General features: G+C 31.1%; 3 protein-coding genes and 1 long non-coding RNA gene across 10 annotated transcripts in view; 2 read left to right on the top strand and 2 right to left on the bottom strand.

The window, feature by feature from the left end:
* Window positions 1-9: 9 nt before the first annotated feature.
* On the top strand, window positions 10-2,833 carry LOC118073488 (uncharacterized). The gene is made up of 3 exons (XR_004691119.1): window positions 10-267; window positions 416-588; window positions 2,559-2,833. It is a non-coding gene; the product is annotated as an uncharacterized lncRNA (long non-coding RNA).
* Window positions 2,834-3,050: 217 nt separating this feature from the next.
* On the bottom strand, window positions 3,051-11,244 carry ndl (serine protease nudel). 2 transcript variants are annotated; one of them, XM_035093984.1, is made up of 18 exons: window positions 10,845-11,244; window positions 8,989-10,551; window positions 8,701-8,907; window positions 8,316-8,479; window positions 7,656-8,239; window positions 7,245-7,528; window positions 6,867-7,142; window positions 6,259-6,724; window positions 5,994-6,163; window positions 5,762-5,875; window positions 5,516-5,696; window positions 4,921-5,445; window positions 4,711-4,858; window positions 4,449-4,614; window positions 4,200-4,352; window positions 3,820-4,060; window positions 3,603-3,725; window positions 3,051-3,520 (listed from the first exon to the last, which is right to left on the bottom strand). In XM_035093984.1, exons 1-18 carry the CDS (start codon window positions 11,050-11,052, stop codon window positions 3,217-3,219), a joined length of 5,877 nt encoding a protein of 1,958 aa, XP_034949875.1. In that variant the 5' UTR covers window positions 11,053-11,244; the 3' UTR covers window positions 3,051-3,216. The 2 variants fall into 2 exon arrangements, with proteins under 2 accessions (XP_034949875.1, XP_034949876.1); XM_035093985.1 differs by having other exon boundaries at window positions 10,869-11,244.
* The window catches only part of CDase (neutral ceramidase), a 26,614-nt gene continuing 18,742 nt past the window's right edge, over window positions 8,424-16,295 (top strand). The window contains exons 1-7 of one of the 5 annotated variants that reach the window (XM_035093997.1): window positions 8,424-8,488; window positions 13,597-13,762; window positions 13,879-14,022; window positions 14,105-14,281; window positions 14,459-14,586; window positions 14,682-14,880; window positions 15,135-15,341. In XM_035093997.1, coding sequence (XP_034949888.1) covers window positions 13,616-13,762; window positions 13,879-14,022; window positions 14,105-14,281; window positions 14,459-14,586; window positions 14,682-14,880; window positions 15,135-15,341 — 1,002 coding nt within the window. In that variant the 5' untranslated portion in view covers window positions 8,424-8,488; window positions 13,597-13,615. Of the gene's footprint in view, window positions 8,489-10,460; window positions 10,607-11,628; window positions 12,247-12,284; window positions 12,460-12,520; window positions 12,907-13,596; window positions 13,763-13,878; window positions 14,023-14,104; window positions 14,282-14,458; window positions 14,587-14,681; window positions 14,881-15,134; window positions 15,342-16,295 lie in introns of those variants that run through there. The other 4 variants (XM_035093993.1, XM_035093995.1, XM_035093994.1 and 1 more) reach the window with 4 other exon arrangements.
* The window catches only part of LOC118073482 (cuticle protein 19-like), a 983-nt gene continuing 136 nt past the window's right edge, over window positions 15,449-16,295 (bottom strand). Inside the window, exons 2-3 of one of the 2 annotated variants that reach the window (XM_035094007.1) lie at window positions 15,989-16,213; window positions 15,449-15,814 (exon numbers count right to left, since the gene is read on the bottom strand). In XM_035094007.1, the coding sequence (XP_034949898.1) occupies window positions 15,527-15,814; window positions 15,989-16,213 (513 nt within the window). In that variant the 3' untranslated portion in view covers window positions 15,449-15,526. Of the gene's footprint in view, window positions 15,815-15,988; window positions 16,232-16,295 lie in introns of both variants that reach the window. The other variant, XM_035094006.1, reaches the window with a different exon arrangement.

The following is a 16,295-nucleotide window of genomic DNA, read 5'->3' as shown; positions in this document are numbered from 1 at the left end:
CAGGGTCACGGAGCTCTTCTCCTCCGGCCCGACGATTTGAAACTGAGAACTTGAGTTGAGCCAAGCCCAGGTGAACGATGGCGAAGGCTGTCTTACATGCTGTATATTACAAGAGAAAGAGAGAGGCAGCGGGAGAGAGAAAGAAAGGAAAACGTTTAAGAAGAAGAAATAGGTGAGACAGAGGTGGAAGAAAAGGTAGACTCTCGGCAGAAATCGGCTTGACTCGGTTCCCCGGCGCCGGCCAAGAGAAACGGGCGGAACTTGAGGGTTGGTATGCATTTTAGAGATCAAGAAATGCTTGAGAGATACTGGTAACAGTGACCAGTTATTTCTTATTTTCATTTGAAGGTTTTTTGCTTTTAAATAAAGTTCACTATTTTTTCTGTTATAAAAATACTTACTTTTATTATTATAGATAATACGATGCTATTCTGAGAATCTCAGCAGGAAGATGCTCAAAAAAGGAAAAAGGAAAATTTTATTGCAATGAGTAACTATTCAAGTTAGAGATTTGTTGAAAATCTTGGAGAGATCAATGAGAGGATAAGAACTATCATTCTTCTATTACCATCAATACGGATGATTCAGGTACTTTTTTCAATTAAACTCGCATACGCATTTTAACTCTAAAAATAGCATAAAGTCATTCATGAATATGTATCCTCTTTATTTCATTTCTATATAATTATGAAAAATTATTCTGATACTATCTCGCAGAGGATTAAATGAAAATACTTTATTAACAAGAATTAAAGCCTCTATGAAGTCTACTTCATAAAAATTGAATTAATACATTCAATTAAATTCAACGTTATCTCATTTTTAAATATTTTGAAAAAATCAATCAGTACTTATCTAATTTAAAGAAACTCATCTAATAATTATCTATTTTTTCACTTTCTTTTGACTTCTGCGAAATGATCAAACTTGAATTCAACTAGTGGTAATAGAAATGTATCCTTAATATATACATAAATGTATTAGGTCTGTTGAATATTTGTTAACTCCTAGTAATTTAGAAGCGGAATATTATAACCTTCCATTTAATGGCTAATACTATGTTTGTTATGGTAAAAATCTGTATTTTTGCTATTCCTGTTTTGCTATCTGTATTTATTATTTTCTTAATCTTATGTTCTGTTGGCAATAGGCTTAATAAAAATCTTCAACGAAGGTGTGCAAGTACGTTCCGTTAGCAGTTATCGGGTCTGTTGCACTCTAAGGCGTTCAACTCAACGATTCTCTCGGTAGTGGTTTTCTGACTTTTTTCTCGTGTAACACGCGATGTATATTAATCTTGTTTTTAACTATCATAAGATGACCATTTAAAACTGAACAAAACAAAACAATACTAATAATCTACTAGATAACTGAACACATCATTTGTTAGAATCAATCGTTTACTGTACATCTGAACTATAGGATTATTTATTAATTGATTTATTCTACTCATACATCTTCCGGAGTATGGTTGAGTAATCAGATATGCTCGTTGGGTCATCGGGCTATCACGTCATACGTCAATCTTAGACCATTGAATGACTTTAATGGAATTGTTTGAGCATGGTACGAATTTGAGCACCGGACAAATTCTTCGTCCTCATTGAATTACCAAGCATGATGGTCATCATACATGGGCGACTTGAAATGATATAAGTATGCAGAAACTGACTAACAGGGATGACGGTGTAGGCCGTATACTGATAGTCGGCAGGAAGCTACCAAGCGTAACGGTATAGTCATCGTGGCTAATAAAACTATCAGCTTCGTTACTTGGCACTTTACTTTTTCAAATTTCTTCCGTTCCTTTTTTGTTTTCTCTATTTGATGTTGTCGACAAAAAGCTGTCTATACTACAGTTATTTATTATTATGTACTTGCCACAGAGATTTCAATAGCAATGCGTTTTGATCGATATCTTATTGGTAAATCATAATATAACTTTTTATAAGATGATTGAGTATTATATAGAAGTTTTTTAAATAATGAAAATACTTTTGTTGTTGATGAAGGAGATTGATGTTTAGGAGAGAATAGTTTTGAGTTTTCAATGCAAAACAATGTTTTATGAGCTGTTGAAAAAGAAGAAGAATTTGTAACAGGAAAATTAGATAAGAACTAACTGATTTTTATTCTAGTTGCAAGTTATCTTTACGTTGTTGCATGTAAAATATCTTGTCCACTTTTTTTTAAAACCGATAGCCACTGAAGCACGTACTGAAATCAACGGTACTTCTTGGACACAAAATTATACTTGACGGCTTTAATAGTATTTCCATCATTATATAATAGTAAGGAATGAAAATTATTGGCTAATTTATTATAAAAAATCTACAAAAAATTCATTGTTATAATATTTTACTACATTTCTTAAAATCGTCTTTTTTTAATTGAAGGTAACATTAACGAAGGAAATAAAATATTATATAACTGTAATTATTTTCAAGTTATAGAATTAAAAAAATTACAATCTTTCTTCATTAAGATAAGATCTGTTTAAGATGGGAGATTTTTTTTCTTTATGGATCAAATATGAAATAATAATTTATTTGTTTCAGGGATTGATCATTATTGGAATAAATTGTTGGAAAAAATATAATAATTAATACTAGATCAGAACGAAAAGAGGTGTGGAGAAGGAGAGTAAAAGAGAGAAGACGAAGGAATGCAGGCGAATGAGGCCGCTACCGTTGAAGGTAAACTGCTGTTGTGGTGTGTGCCGCTGGCTAAATCTTTCCTTTAGCCTCTCCCTTAGATCTGCCATGTAACTTGTGCTCCATACCGTTTACATTCTCAGGTGACTAATTCATGCTGATGCAGTTATGTATTTACGATGAGGAGACTTGAATAAATGTGTAAATTCACTGAATTCCAGGTCATTCACTTATTAACTAACTCTATTTGAATTAACACTTTTCAATTCTAAACTATAAGGTGAGAGAAAACAAATTAAATTTTGATTAAAAAAGAAATAGAGTACACTTTTGAATTTTTTTTTCAATTTTTTATATTTAATAGGTATTTTATAATTATCAGTATAAAAAAGATAAATTCATGTCTATCAAAATAGATTAGATTTAACGAAATTAGTAAAAAAAAAACCTACATATAAAATCATTGATTTACTGCTATAAAAACACCTAACAATCGTCATTGATAATTTTTAATTAATTACTTAATTAATGATTTGGATTATGTTTATATGCTTTATAATTTTCATAAACATTGAACAAAAGCCCTGTGGCAATTTTCCGAACGAGGAACAATGTTTACAAGAGGTTTATTGTCTCTGAGACCCATATACATGTGCTCATTAAATACAACTATATAAAAATTCTCTCTATGAAGTTCGGTGCCCGGACCATATTCATTAGATTTCAGAGAATTTAATATAGTACCGTTTGAATAGCCCATAGATTTACAGAGATCATTGGCTTCAGAATCAGTTTCAATGGGTGCCGAGAAACATTCTGAATGCCACACACCGTAAGAACGACGAAGAACTTCACCTGTGCCTTGACTGTAAAATAGATTGAAGTGATTATCATTAAAATATTCAATATAAATTTATGTAATTAAGTATGCATAGTTGATATGCTTACGGATCTTTTAGAGTTCCTCTTACAGTTCTACAATCTATCTCGTCCTCGCCGTTAGGACAATCTTTTTCACCGTCGCAAACAAATTCGTATGATATGCAGAAAATATCGCCATATAAGTTGGTACTTAAAAAAAAATTTATAGATTATAAATGAATAATATAATTAAAATGCTATAAAAGAAAAATAATATTCTTTAAAGTTTTATTAGAATTTAAACCTGTTTGAACACTTGAAGCTGATGTCTTGGCAGAGACACATATCAGGATTTTCATCAGATTTATCATAACAGTCACGAATGTTATCACAAAGACGTTTAGGATGAGCTAATTCTAAGTATGCAGCACAATTACATTCAGCTGGTTCATCAGATCCGTCAGGACAATCAGCATGTTTATTACAATATTTTTCTTTTGGTATACACATGCCATTTTTGCATTGCATTTCTGACACTCCACATCCTGCAATTAATTATAGTTAATTAATTCTTAAAGATATTTATTATTTAATTTTTTATTTTATTAAGGTCGATAAAATATTGTTAAAAAAAAAAATGAAAAAGTATTCTGCATGAAACGTTATCAAAGTATTCACAAGTACCTTGTTTTTCATTACAGATCGTAATACTTTCATCACTACCATCTCGGCAGTCTTGAATTCCATCACAAACTCTATCCCAAGTTACACAATTGCCTAGTGAGCATCGTTTCCCATCACAGAATGGAGGATCAACTGGTATGTATGAAGATCCTTCTGTTTTATAAAACAAATTTTTAAAATAATTTATCATTCAGGTATATCAAATTAGCTGGTGGTACATATTAAGTTGTTATTTTTCAATTAACCTACCTGTAGATTCCATCAGGTGGGCATACATATAATCAATACTCGTTAAAGATTGAACAGTATGGTATTCACAGAAAATATCTTTTTCATGGAAAATCGCAGCAGGATACCATCCATTAGGCCCTCGACATGTAACAGTACCGCTCCAATCCTCGGTAGTTTCATTTTTCTGAAATATTCGAGTAACGTTCCGTAATATTCATTCTTTAAATGATTTCATTGAAAACAATTTCTTTATAACTCAATTTTTTTAAATTTTATTTACCGGACATTCTTCTATGATTTTGTTTTTAAAACATCGATGACAAGGGGGACAGTCGTTAAGAACTGTCTGAAGAAATGTCATTTTAGTGTTTAATTTTGTATCGGTACCAATTGCTACACATTCATCATCAGATGTCGCCGGGTAAAATCTAAAAAAACAAATTGAAAGAAGTTTTTATCAATGAATTATTCAATTCAAAAGAAAACTTACTTTCTGTCGAAAAATATTGGTTGAACATATCTAGAAATTTGTTTCAATCCAATCCGTAACATTGAAAGTTCCAATTGGGCCAAGTTCTGAATATTCTGTACTTGAGTTATATGTTGATCAGGTCCGTCTACATATTTATAAGTTAAAGATAAGCCAACCAAAACAATCGTATAATTTTTCCTTAAATCAATATTTCTTGTACATCTTGAACTGGATAGTGCCCAATCGTAGTTCAAAAGAATTGCTGGACAATGATAATGACCATCTACGAAGATTGCTGCTTCCCAAGGCCATAAATAAGTTTGATTTTGAGAAATTGCATCTTTAATAGCAAAAGTTTCAACACTATGATTGAAAACCAGTTCACATTGGATATTTAATCCGTAACATAATTCTTCTTTATTTGTTTCTGAATTAGTGATTTGTAATGCTAATTCGTCAACAAAATCATCAGCATAACGAAGTTTAGACTCGACTTTTAGAGGTGAATGTTTTATTTGACGTAAATTAAATGCTTTATGCTCTCTAAAATATTCCAAAAATAATTATTACATACAATAATGACTTGAGTTTCTTTATGGTTTAGTGTTTTTACCTGAATCCCAAATGTTGACAAAAGCTGTCTAAATAATTTTTATTTTTGAGCTCAGTATTATGAATATCATAACAAACTGGTCTCCATTCTTGATTTGTTAAATTTGTAACTATTCCTTTATATTTCAAAGTAGAATATCCATTAAAGTCAGTTCCGATATAAGTACTATCAGTTAAAGCATCTGTTAGATGAATTTATATATTAATTAATAATTATAATCATTTAATGTTATACTGCAATACTTACAGCAGTCTAATTCATCTTCGTTCAATGGACAATCATTAATTTTATCACATCTTTTACTCTGAGGAATGCAAGTTCCGCTTCGGGTACAAGTGAATTGATTCTCTTCACAGAAGTCTATATAATGAATGAACAGAATGTGAATGTATCAATAAAATAATAATCAACTGAATAAATCAAATGAATCAAACAAAAAAAAATTGAGGTAAACATGAAATCTAGAAGAAATATTTACTGCAATTGGTTTCATCACTCTCATCAGCACAGTCAATTCTTCCGTCACAAATTGATGAAGGATGTAATTTAACTAGAAAATCTTTGCAACTACATTCCGCTTCATCTGTTCCATCTTCACACTCTATGACTTTATTACACCTTCCAGTTATCGGAATAGCTTGTGTTAATCTAAGAAAAAGAAAGAGATGTAACACTTTTTCTTTATTATTCTATTCATATTTCTCTTGAATAATTTTTTCTAGGATTATTTTCAAGTTTCATACCGAGAGCAAATGAATTGTAATGGCTCATCGAGACTGTCAGGGTATGATTGAGTCGTATCAATGACTTGAGATGTTACTGATATTTCCGAGTGTTCAGTAACCGCTTCAGTTAGTTCAGTCATTTCAGTGGTTGCTTCAATGAATCTTGACGTCATTGATTCTACTACATCAATCTTCATGACATCGTCATTCTCAGATCCATGAGCAGATTGTGGGTCATTCATTTGATTTTGAACGTTATCATTAATTTCTGGATGTTCATAAGCTGGTTCATTAGATGATCCTCTGAAGAATATTGGAGTTGGTTGTTGTACATTTTCACAATTAAGTTCATCTTCAGCATCTAAACAGTCTACATTCTTGTCACATCGTCGAGAGAGAGGAAGACATTTTCCTTGATGCCCCGAACATTTAAAGCCTGGGCAATCTGATAAAGTTTCTGATCCCAAAGGAGGATGATCTCGATCTTTAGTTAGAAAAAAACTATGTTAAAGATTTTTCAAGGAGAAATTAATTTATAATGAAAGGTATTTCTTATTGATCATTCGAAATTATTTTGAACATTTTTTTCAGGTTTACTATTATCTTTAATTAGCAAAAATGCTTACGGATAGTTTCATTAATCCAATGAAAATAATGGCTAACTCGAGTGTAAGCTCCTGGTTCATTGGGAAGTGCACAGCCTATTCCATGACTTACAATTCCTGCTACATACCACTGAGTGTCAGTTTTCTGAACTTTGCACATGAGGGGACCACCACTATCTCCTTGGCAAGCATCTTTGCCACCATCTGGCAATCCAGCACACACTACACCTTCATAATGATCAGTAGGACGTTTACATTGCGCTAACACAGGTACTTCGACATCTCTCAGATGATCAGCTATAATCATTAAAGAGTGAGTTGATAAAAAAGTTATATTTATGGTCTATAAATGGTTTTTATAGCTGTATTTAATGTTTTTTAATTTTAAAAAAAACTAACGATCAGGTCCATGCTCATGAGTTGCTCCCCAACCAATGGCGGTACATTTGTCTCCAGCAGTTGGTTGATTTCCCCATTGAGGTTGTGGAAGACAAGCCGCGCGGATCCAACGGTTAAATCTTAGACCTTCATCTAATTGGATTAATGCTAAGTCATTGAGCATATTATATTCTTTGTATTCATGATGAGGTATGATAGACTTTGCTTGACGAATTTGAGCCATCGGTGAAAATGAGAATCGTCGAAGTAAACCTGCGAAAACCTGGTAATAATGGTTTTGATGCCTGAAATAATTTCTTTGGTAAATAATCAATTCAGAAGGTCTTTGTACTTCTTTGTATACAATGTATTAAGATTTTTTTAATTTATCAAATTTAAAAGATTCTTGAATAACAACACTAATTTTATTACCCTTCTACACAGTGTGCTGCGGTTGAAATCCATTGTTCATTAACAATAACTCCACCGCATTTGAAATATCCATCTCTATAAATTGCTACCAAGAAAGGCCAAGCTTGTGGTTGACTTGCACGACCTCCTACAATACGTGAATCCATACTTCGCCCATCAACATTTTTATGGTGAATCACATCTGTGATATTGCTAGAGTTACTTAACGTTGTATTAAGTGTAACATTTTCAGTTTGCTGAGAAGCCACTAAAGTATCTTCATATACTCCGTATGGTCTGAAAGATCCTTCTTTAACAAGAACTCGAGTTCCACATGGAATTGGAGGACATTTGACAAATACAACTTTATCAGAACATTCTGGAACGATTTCTATTTGCCCTGATGGTTTCATAGTCAAGTAGGAATCTTGAGTATGACCTCGAACGATAGACTCGACAGTTACTATTGGTGTTCGCTTACTAGAAGTTCCTACTTCTGATGCACAAGATTCAATAGCCCATGCCATTGTTGGAGAACATACTGGATACCATTTTCCACGCCAATTTTTGAAGAGATAACCAGAAGAATATCCAATAGTAAATAGCTAAATCAGTTAGATAATGATTTCTTATCAGTTAGAATATGAAAGATAAAATAATAATGAAAGAAAAGATTCTTACGTCTTGGTTTTCAATAAAAGATTGAGTAAGTATACTACAATCAGTTTCATCTTTTGAATTTGGACAATGCTGTACACCGTCACATCTTTCAGATAATTGAACGCAACTGCCATGGGGATTCTTTTTTGTCCAGTCTTGACAACTAAAAGAGTCGTTACCACATCCTGAAAAAGGTAAATTTATAAAATTGATTAAAATAATTCTTGTTTTAAGAAAGTATTGATTTTACAATTTAAAAAATTCACGCCTAAAAAATGTCGATAAAAATGGGAACATCATACTTTAAAGTATATACTGTTTGCTAACGCCACCTATAAATCTAGGTTTCTTCTTTACTTGCTTAATTAAAAATAATTTCCGATTGATATGAAATCAAAATACTCACCGAAACAACCAAGTTCATCTTCACCTTTAGGACAATCAAAATATCCGTCACAAAGTTTATCTCTAGTAATCCGATCTTTGCATGAGCAGGAATTTTCATCACTGACGTCAGGACAATCAACATTACCGTCACAACGTTGAAATATTGGAATACAAAGGCTGTTATCAAGGCATTTAAAATAGTTCGGTTTACACTCTAATTGCGAATCTACATACAAAAAATATTCATTTTAATTTTAGTTTAAATTATCAAGTTTTTTTATTTAAAAAAAATATATATATATATTACTTTGTGCTGAGCTGTTACTACTTTCTCTCCAAGTACTTCCTCTAAAGGAAGGCTGTTCCAGCGGTTGTCCGAGACTATTTCGAAAACCCATAGGTGAGTCTTCCATACGCTGTAGATCGGATACACCAGGGACTAAAGGAAATTGAAAAGTTGGCATAGTTACATAAGGACAAGGATACAGAGGAGGTGAATGAGATCTAGGATATCCATATCCAGGAAATAGATTGCCAGGACCTGTTGGTCCTACTCTCTGCTCACCAAAATAATTGTTAGGAACTTGAGGAGGTACAACAGGATAACCTGATGAATATGCAGATGGTTGAAAAGGACCAGTTAATGGTCGTTGATTTAAATCTGTATTTCCAAAGGGACTTGGAGCTATGGGATTAGTAAATCCTGTAGCAGGTGGTAAATAATAGTTTCCAGTCTCAGTAGGAAATAGAAATTGTTCAGGTTTCATAGGAACTTGAGCTGGAGCCACTGCACCGTAATAACAAAGAGGATAAGGTATCAATGGTACCACAGGAGTCAATCGAAGTTGCTGGCTAGATTGTGTGTTTTCCGCTGTTGGTATTATCGCTGGATTTGATGGATTACTTGGTTCTGGCTGTGACATTTGTGCTTCATTGAATATTTTAGAGTTTGACTTGATTTTTTGTTGATAGAATGGAGGATTGTTTGCATTAAAATTATTTCTCATCAATTCATTACGTTTTTGATCATTATAAGAAGTAGTATCTCTAACGGTCATTCTATTTGAATAATCATTTGGATTATGATTATTTTTTTTATTGTTCCCTTGATGTTGTATAAAAGGAATATAAAACTTAACTGGCTCATCTGAATCTTCTGATCTTTCTATAACAGTTCTATTTTTGATAACTTGAGTTATTTTTGCACCATCTTGAATCTTACTTGTATTAGACTTGGATATCAATACTGCCCTCTGAATATTTCCATTAGACGTAGGTAATTCTACTTTAGAAATACCTTCAATAGGTTTATCATTTGTAAATACATTGACTACATGATTTACATTTTGATTTCTTGATCCTTTAGAATTTTTGTAAGGGCGAGAACCACCGGACCCTCTATCATCCATCTTCTTAATGTCACTTTTTCTTGCGCTCTCGCATACCAAACATTCATATAATTCTTCAATCGACGGATTTTCTGAGTTAGGTTTCATTGTTTCGATCGTTTGTTTTAAACTTTCAATTGCATCACTGGCAGTTTTGGCTTGTGAATTTAACGAATTTATAATATTTGTACAATATTTCCAACGTGCTTTACAATTATTTATTTCTGTATCAACTTCTATTCTTTGTTTTGTTATTCGTTCGTGATTTGCTATTGTTGGGTCGACCTCATTAATCGTCTCAAGAACTCTCGATTCATCACGTTTTAAACGATACTTTGAATCATCTAACAAACCGTCATAATATTCTTGTTTAAATCTTTCCCATTTTGTATCCATGTTAGTTTCGTAGCTCATTAGTGTTGGTAGTTCTTTGGAAGTGTCTAGAAACTTTGCTTCAGCTGGTGTTTTTTTTATATTAGAATCTGAAAAAAACATGATCTTGAGTAATTACTGAATTACTTTTTTCAGTGAAGTATTGTAATTCAATTTTTTTTTTTAATGTTATTAAATATAATCCAAGTTTATCTCTTTTACTACAGAATGTTTAAGAAAAATAGAAGAGTTTTATTACTTTTTAAAATTAAATAAACTTTGAAAAAATTCACATTTATTCGTTTTTTAAAAAATATTGTACAAACAATGTGGTCGTAAAATATTGAAAGAAAATGTTTAAAATTTATAAATAGTTAGTAAAAAAAAAAATTAAAATACATACATTCAGTGTAAAATATATAATCACCACAACCCAAACACCAGAGTAAGAAAATGATTGCAATAACACCAAAAATAGCACAAATCTCATAAAAAAGTTTTTTTCGTTCTAAAATAGAAAAAATTTTATTAAATTTCTTTTTCATCGGAATGTAAACGGATTCACTGTCATTATTGTCCACCGGAGTTTCAGAATTCTTAGCATTCTTCATTTTATTTGTATTATGTATTCGTTTTGTCAAAAATCGTAGTAACTACAATAAACAATAGGCGACAGTTAAATTGAAAATGATTTTGAGATCAATTAAAATAACTAGTTAAGTAAATATTTAATAAAAATGGATACAATGGAAAATTATTAACAGCACTTGTTAATGCTTCTACTGCTAAATACAAAGTAATGAATTTTGTATGCAAGTAATTTCCAACTTTAAATTGCTCAAGTATTATTAATTTAGGATCGTCAGCAGTTATTAATATGATTGAAAATGAGAAGTTTTAGAACTTGTCGACAAAATAATTTCAGGTGAACGACTCATTGAACGCATTGTCAAACATTTTATTTATGCCAATCAAGCATATTTTTTTTCAATAACCTGTTTTACGCATTCTTGTCAAAAATGCTTTTAATTATGAATTGAAACCAATTCTGTGAATGAATTCCCATGAATTTCGAAATCACTGAATGTGCGATCTACTTTATAGTTGTTTTACTTTAGTAACTTAGCAAAATGATGGTTATAATGTTATGCAAGGTCTCTCTTCCTCTCTTACTTTCTCCAACAGACATTAAAGAACCGCTAGTTCGCAGCAATTGAAAGTGACATCAGTGGCTTATGAACAACTCTTCAAGAACTTCTAATAGTTTTTTCAATTTTTCTTCAAACAAGATACTTAAAAATCGATTATTCATTATTTAAAAATTATAAAGTTCAATAAAAAAAAAAGAGAATATAAAAAAATGTTCAATAATTGCAGTGATTCAGCTATTACTGAAGATTTAAGTTCAGAAAAGGAAGAGGATGAAGCAAAATGTGAAACTACAAAATGAATTTTCTGTCTATAACATTAATGAATCAAATTACGGATACGAAAAAGAAAAAAAAATTGGATTAAGTGGATTCCCTCTAGGTTTTCGAAATTCGCAACTACTACATGGAATGTGAATTACGAAATTGCCTATCACAGCAATGAGAGCATGCATTTAAGTCAAGGAAAACATAAGTCACTATTTTATTACATTTAAAATCACATATGATATCAACAAAGAAGATATAACATTGCAAATTTTAATACCACCAACAATTAATTGTGTAGTTGAATTACAATTCATGATAATCAACATCAATGAATAGATCTGAAGTCAGGATACGCTCTTCCATGGTCTTCCGGTTTAGCGAAAAGATGTGAGTGACCCTGAATATATTGGCGAATGGAACATGACTAGCAAGTGAAGGGCGTACGTGTCCACTGGCAACTTAGTTCCTTATCTTTAGTTTAGCTCAAACTTTATGTATAGTTAACTTGAGTAGAGAGAGAGTTGACCACGTGTATCATCAGCATCATTGAGGAATTGAAACGCTTGCAGATGCAGAAAGAGAAAAAAGAGAAGAAGAAAAGTAAGCATTCAGTGTGAAGAGAGGGAGAAGAACCTTTACGAGAACTATCCAGTTTATCTTTTTCATCTGTTCAATCTACATCATTTTTGGTTTTCTCTTGAAAATAATGTTCATTATCAGTTCAAGTGAAATACAGATAATTAAGTTATTATTTTAGTATTCAAGTTTTTTTTTTTGAAGCTATATAATCTGTCGATTGAATAAAAGACACTAGTGATAAGTAATTCAATTATTATTCGTGCCTTTGTTCTTGAGTCTTTATTCTCTCGTTGTGATAAATATGACTCTAAATGATATTAGTCAGCAGCTATATTATGCTATGCGTCCATTTTTGAGATAAGATTTTTCATCCGTTCTTTTATTTTTTTATTAGTAGAAGATATTTTATATCTTTTAGATTCTGGTTCAAGTAACAGGTGTGACGATAGAATCTGCTGATATCAACAGGTGAAAATATTAGTGCAAGTATATAGAGCTATGAATGAAACACGTTTGAAACTACTGAAGCGGAAAACAATGCTTTCTAACTAAAATTTATTTCGTGATTTCACTTAAAATTCATTAATAATAGTCACTCAGAGATATTTTCTGTTATGTTCATAGTTATAGAAGTTGTTAAAACTATTTAAATTGTCACTTTGTTATAATTGTATTAAAAAGCGACATTTAACGGTTTACAATTTGTTTATGTATTAATTATTTTAATAAAAAGTGTTGTTATTTATTAAATTAAAAGTGAAAGTAGAAATCTTAAAGATTACATTACGACATTAAAAAGTGATAATTTTTGCAAATTCTTTTTTCTCTTTTAATTTCAACATCATTCAAAAGATTATTTAATAAGAGAGCTTTCAGTTGCATAATAATGAATAATTTTATTATCATTTAATATCTCTATATTAATTTTAATTATTCTTACTGTTATCTTAATTAACTCCTGGCTACATCTCAGATGAAGTAGATTAATACAATCGTTTCAAATAATACAGATAAATATAAACAGATTAATAAGTCAGTTATGCGTAGCAACTGAATACAAAAAGATATACTTTTTGTATTATAATTACCGTTTCTAGAGTTAATTGATTTTAAAGCTAATTTACTCAATACTGAACAATATATTATCATTTATTACAGAATACGTACTGAGGAGTGAATGGATTCATATTGTTATACCATTGGGCTTCGTGCCCTCTTTTTTCTTTTATTTTTTATTTCAATTACCTCTCAAATGACTTTGGCATCTTACAATATTGGAGTAGGACGAGCGGATGTTACTGGGCCGGTTGCAGAAATTGTCTTTGTAAGTATACAATAATTACGTTCGAGTCATAGAATTTATAAAAACAATATTGTCTAATAATAGAGTTATTGTTAAATAATGTTTTCGCTTAATACAAATATTTTTCTTTTTTTTAGATGGGATATGCAAAAATTGATCAAAAAGGAGAGGGTCTTCATCTACGTACTTATGCAAGAAGTTTCATTATTGATGATGGCAATGAAAGATTCGTTTTTGTCAGTGTAGAAAGTGCAATGATCGGTCATGATGTTCGTGCTGCTGTAAGTTAATTAAAAATATTGAATTAATTAACATTAATATAAAATTCGTATTTGATGTATATCTCTTTAAATGTTTTTGTAGGTAATTCGTAGGCTTCGAGATAAATTTGGAAATTTATATACTGAAGAAAATGTCATGATAAGCGCAACACATACTCACTCGAGCCCTGGAGGATATAATTTATATATGCTCTTTGATCTCACAACTTTTGGGTTCATCAAACAAAGTTTTACAGCTCTAATCAATGGAATCACGACGGTAATATAATTTATAATAATAACGTTATTACTGGTAAAGTTCGAAATTTCTATTAAAAAGTTTAAAAAAAATACAATTGACTCAATAATATTGAGTGACTCTTCTATATTTCTTTTATTTTAATAATTTCTATTCAATTCAATGATGCAAAATATTTCTTTTTTATTTTTTATTTAGAGTATAGAACGAGCTCACGATTCAATTGTGCCTGGAAAACTTTTTATCGATCATGGGGAAGTTTTAGATGCTAACATAAATCGAAGTCCAATGGCATATTTAAATAATCCTCAATCTGAAAGAAACAAGTAATTACATCAAACAAATCAACATTAAAATCTAGTCAATTTTAATATATATATATATATACTATATTTCACAATTATATTTTTACAAATTTTAGATATAAATATGATGTTGACAAAAATATGACCCAATTACAATTTATTGCTGCAGACGGTCGACCTTTAGGTATTATTAATTGGTTTGCTGTACATCCTACAAGTATGAACAATACAAATAAACTCGTGTCTAGTGATAATGTTGGGTACGCTGCAGTATTATTCGAAAAAATGATGAATAAAGATGCATTAGTAGGTCAGGTAAATAAGAGAAAAAAATAAGCTCTTTATAAAATAGAATGTAATAATGAATTGAAGCAAATAATTCTTATATGTAATAGTAGAATTTTAACGATCATTTTGATGTGATCAAATCTTGATATTTTTAATAAATCCTTTTATTGATGATTATTATTAACGTTCACATTCAGTGAAAAGAATTAACTTGCTTCAATTTTAAGAGACATCTGCCTAGTGTTCTAAATATAATATTCTTTATTGTATCTTTTCATTAGGGTGAATTTGTAGCTGCGTTTGCCTCTAGTAACCTTGGTGATGTTTCTCCCAACACTCGTGGACCTAAATGCGAATTTTCCGGCAACGAATGTTCAGCTCAATACACATGTCCTGGGAAAAACGAGATGTGCTTTGCGTCAGGTCCAGGGAAAGATATGTTTGAAAGTACTAGAATTATCGCCCACAAGTTATTTAACGAATCAACGGTAAGTGAATACTTTTTTTTGTTAATTCAAAGGCTATTCATAATTTTTAATATAATCACCAGTTTTGTGAGCTTATTAAAAAATATTAAATCGAAAAACAAGAATCATTAATTATAATTATCCAATTATTTTATTCGGTCATTGACATAAGTAGAGTATTATACGCAATATGTCAGGTATTAGAACTAGTATTTAATATATTCATGTCCATGATGTGTCGGGTAGACATGTGGCGCAACATATTTAACTACAGGAACAGGTTCAGGGTGAATAGCGTGGCCAATTTTTTTGACGACTGCATTGAAGCCATTTTTTGGGTCGGCTGTGTATTCAACGACTCTGATTGTGCCGTCAGGTTCATTAAGGCTGTAAGATCCTTTAACTACATCACCTTCTCGTACTTCTTGATGGCTTTTAACATCTCCAGTATGGGGGTCGTTGACTCCATAATTGTATGAGTATTTAGCTGGTGCCTAAAAAGAAAGACAAATTGAAGTTGATGAATCGTTTTGTCAAGACCCTTGGGTGATAGATTCTTCAAGTTTTTTTTTCTTGGCAAGTTTGAAAGATGGAATAAATTTTTTTATTGTTATGGAGATATTGTGAAGTCAAAGAAAACTTTTTAGTAATACATTTAAACAACTTACATAAGAATCATGATGATCTAGACCATATCCATAAGTTCCGTAACTCTCATAACTGTGGGGATAGAGACCATATGCGACTTTGGGGATAGCTGGAGCAACAAATGCTCCGTGAGAGATACCACCATGGTCATAGAGAGATCCGTATCCAAGATGAGAGTTCAAATGTTCACCATGATCAATATAAGTGGCTTCTGTAGCAACTGCTAAAGCTACAACTACTAAAATCTGCAAGAAAATTTTTTTCTTTTTTTAAAATTAATCTGAAAATAGCTACCACATTTTCGTAGACAATTTAAAATATGCGTTG

Source organism: Chelonus insularis, unplaced genomic scaffold, assembly GCF_013357705.1.
Source record: "Chelonus insularis isolate UGA/USDA-ARS -01 unplaced genomic scaffold, ASM1335770v1 scaffold_303_pilon, whole genome shotgun sequence".
In the NCBI taxonomy this organism is placed as follows: Eukaryota; Metazoa; Arthropoda; class Insecta; order Hymenoptera; family Braconidae; genus Chelonus; species Chelonus insularis.
This window is presented reverse-complemented; position numbering and strand designations above follow the sequence as displayed.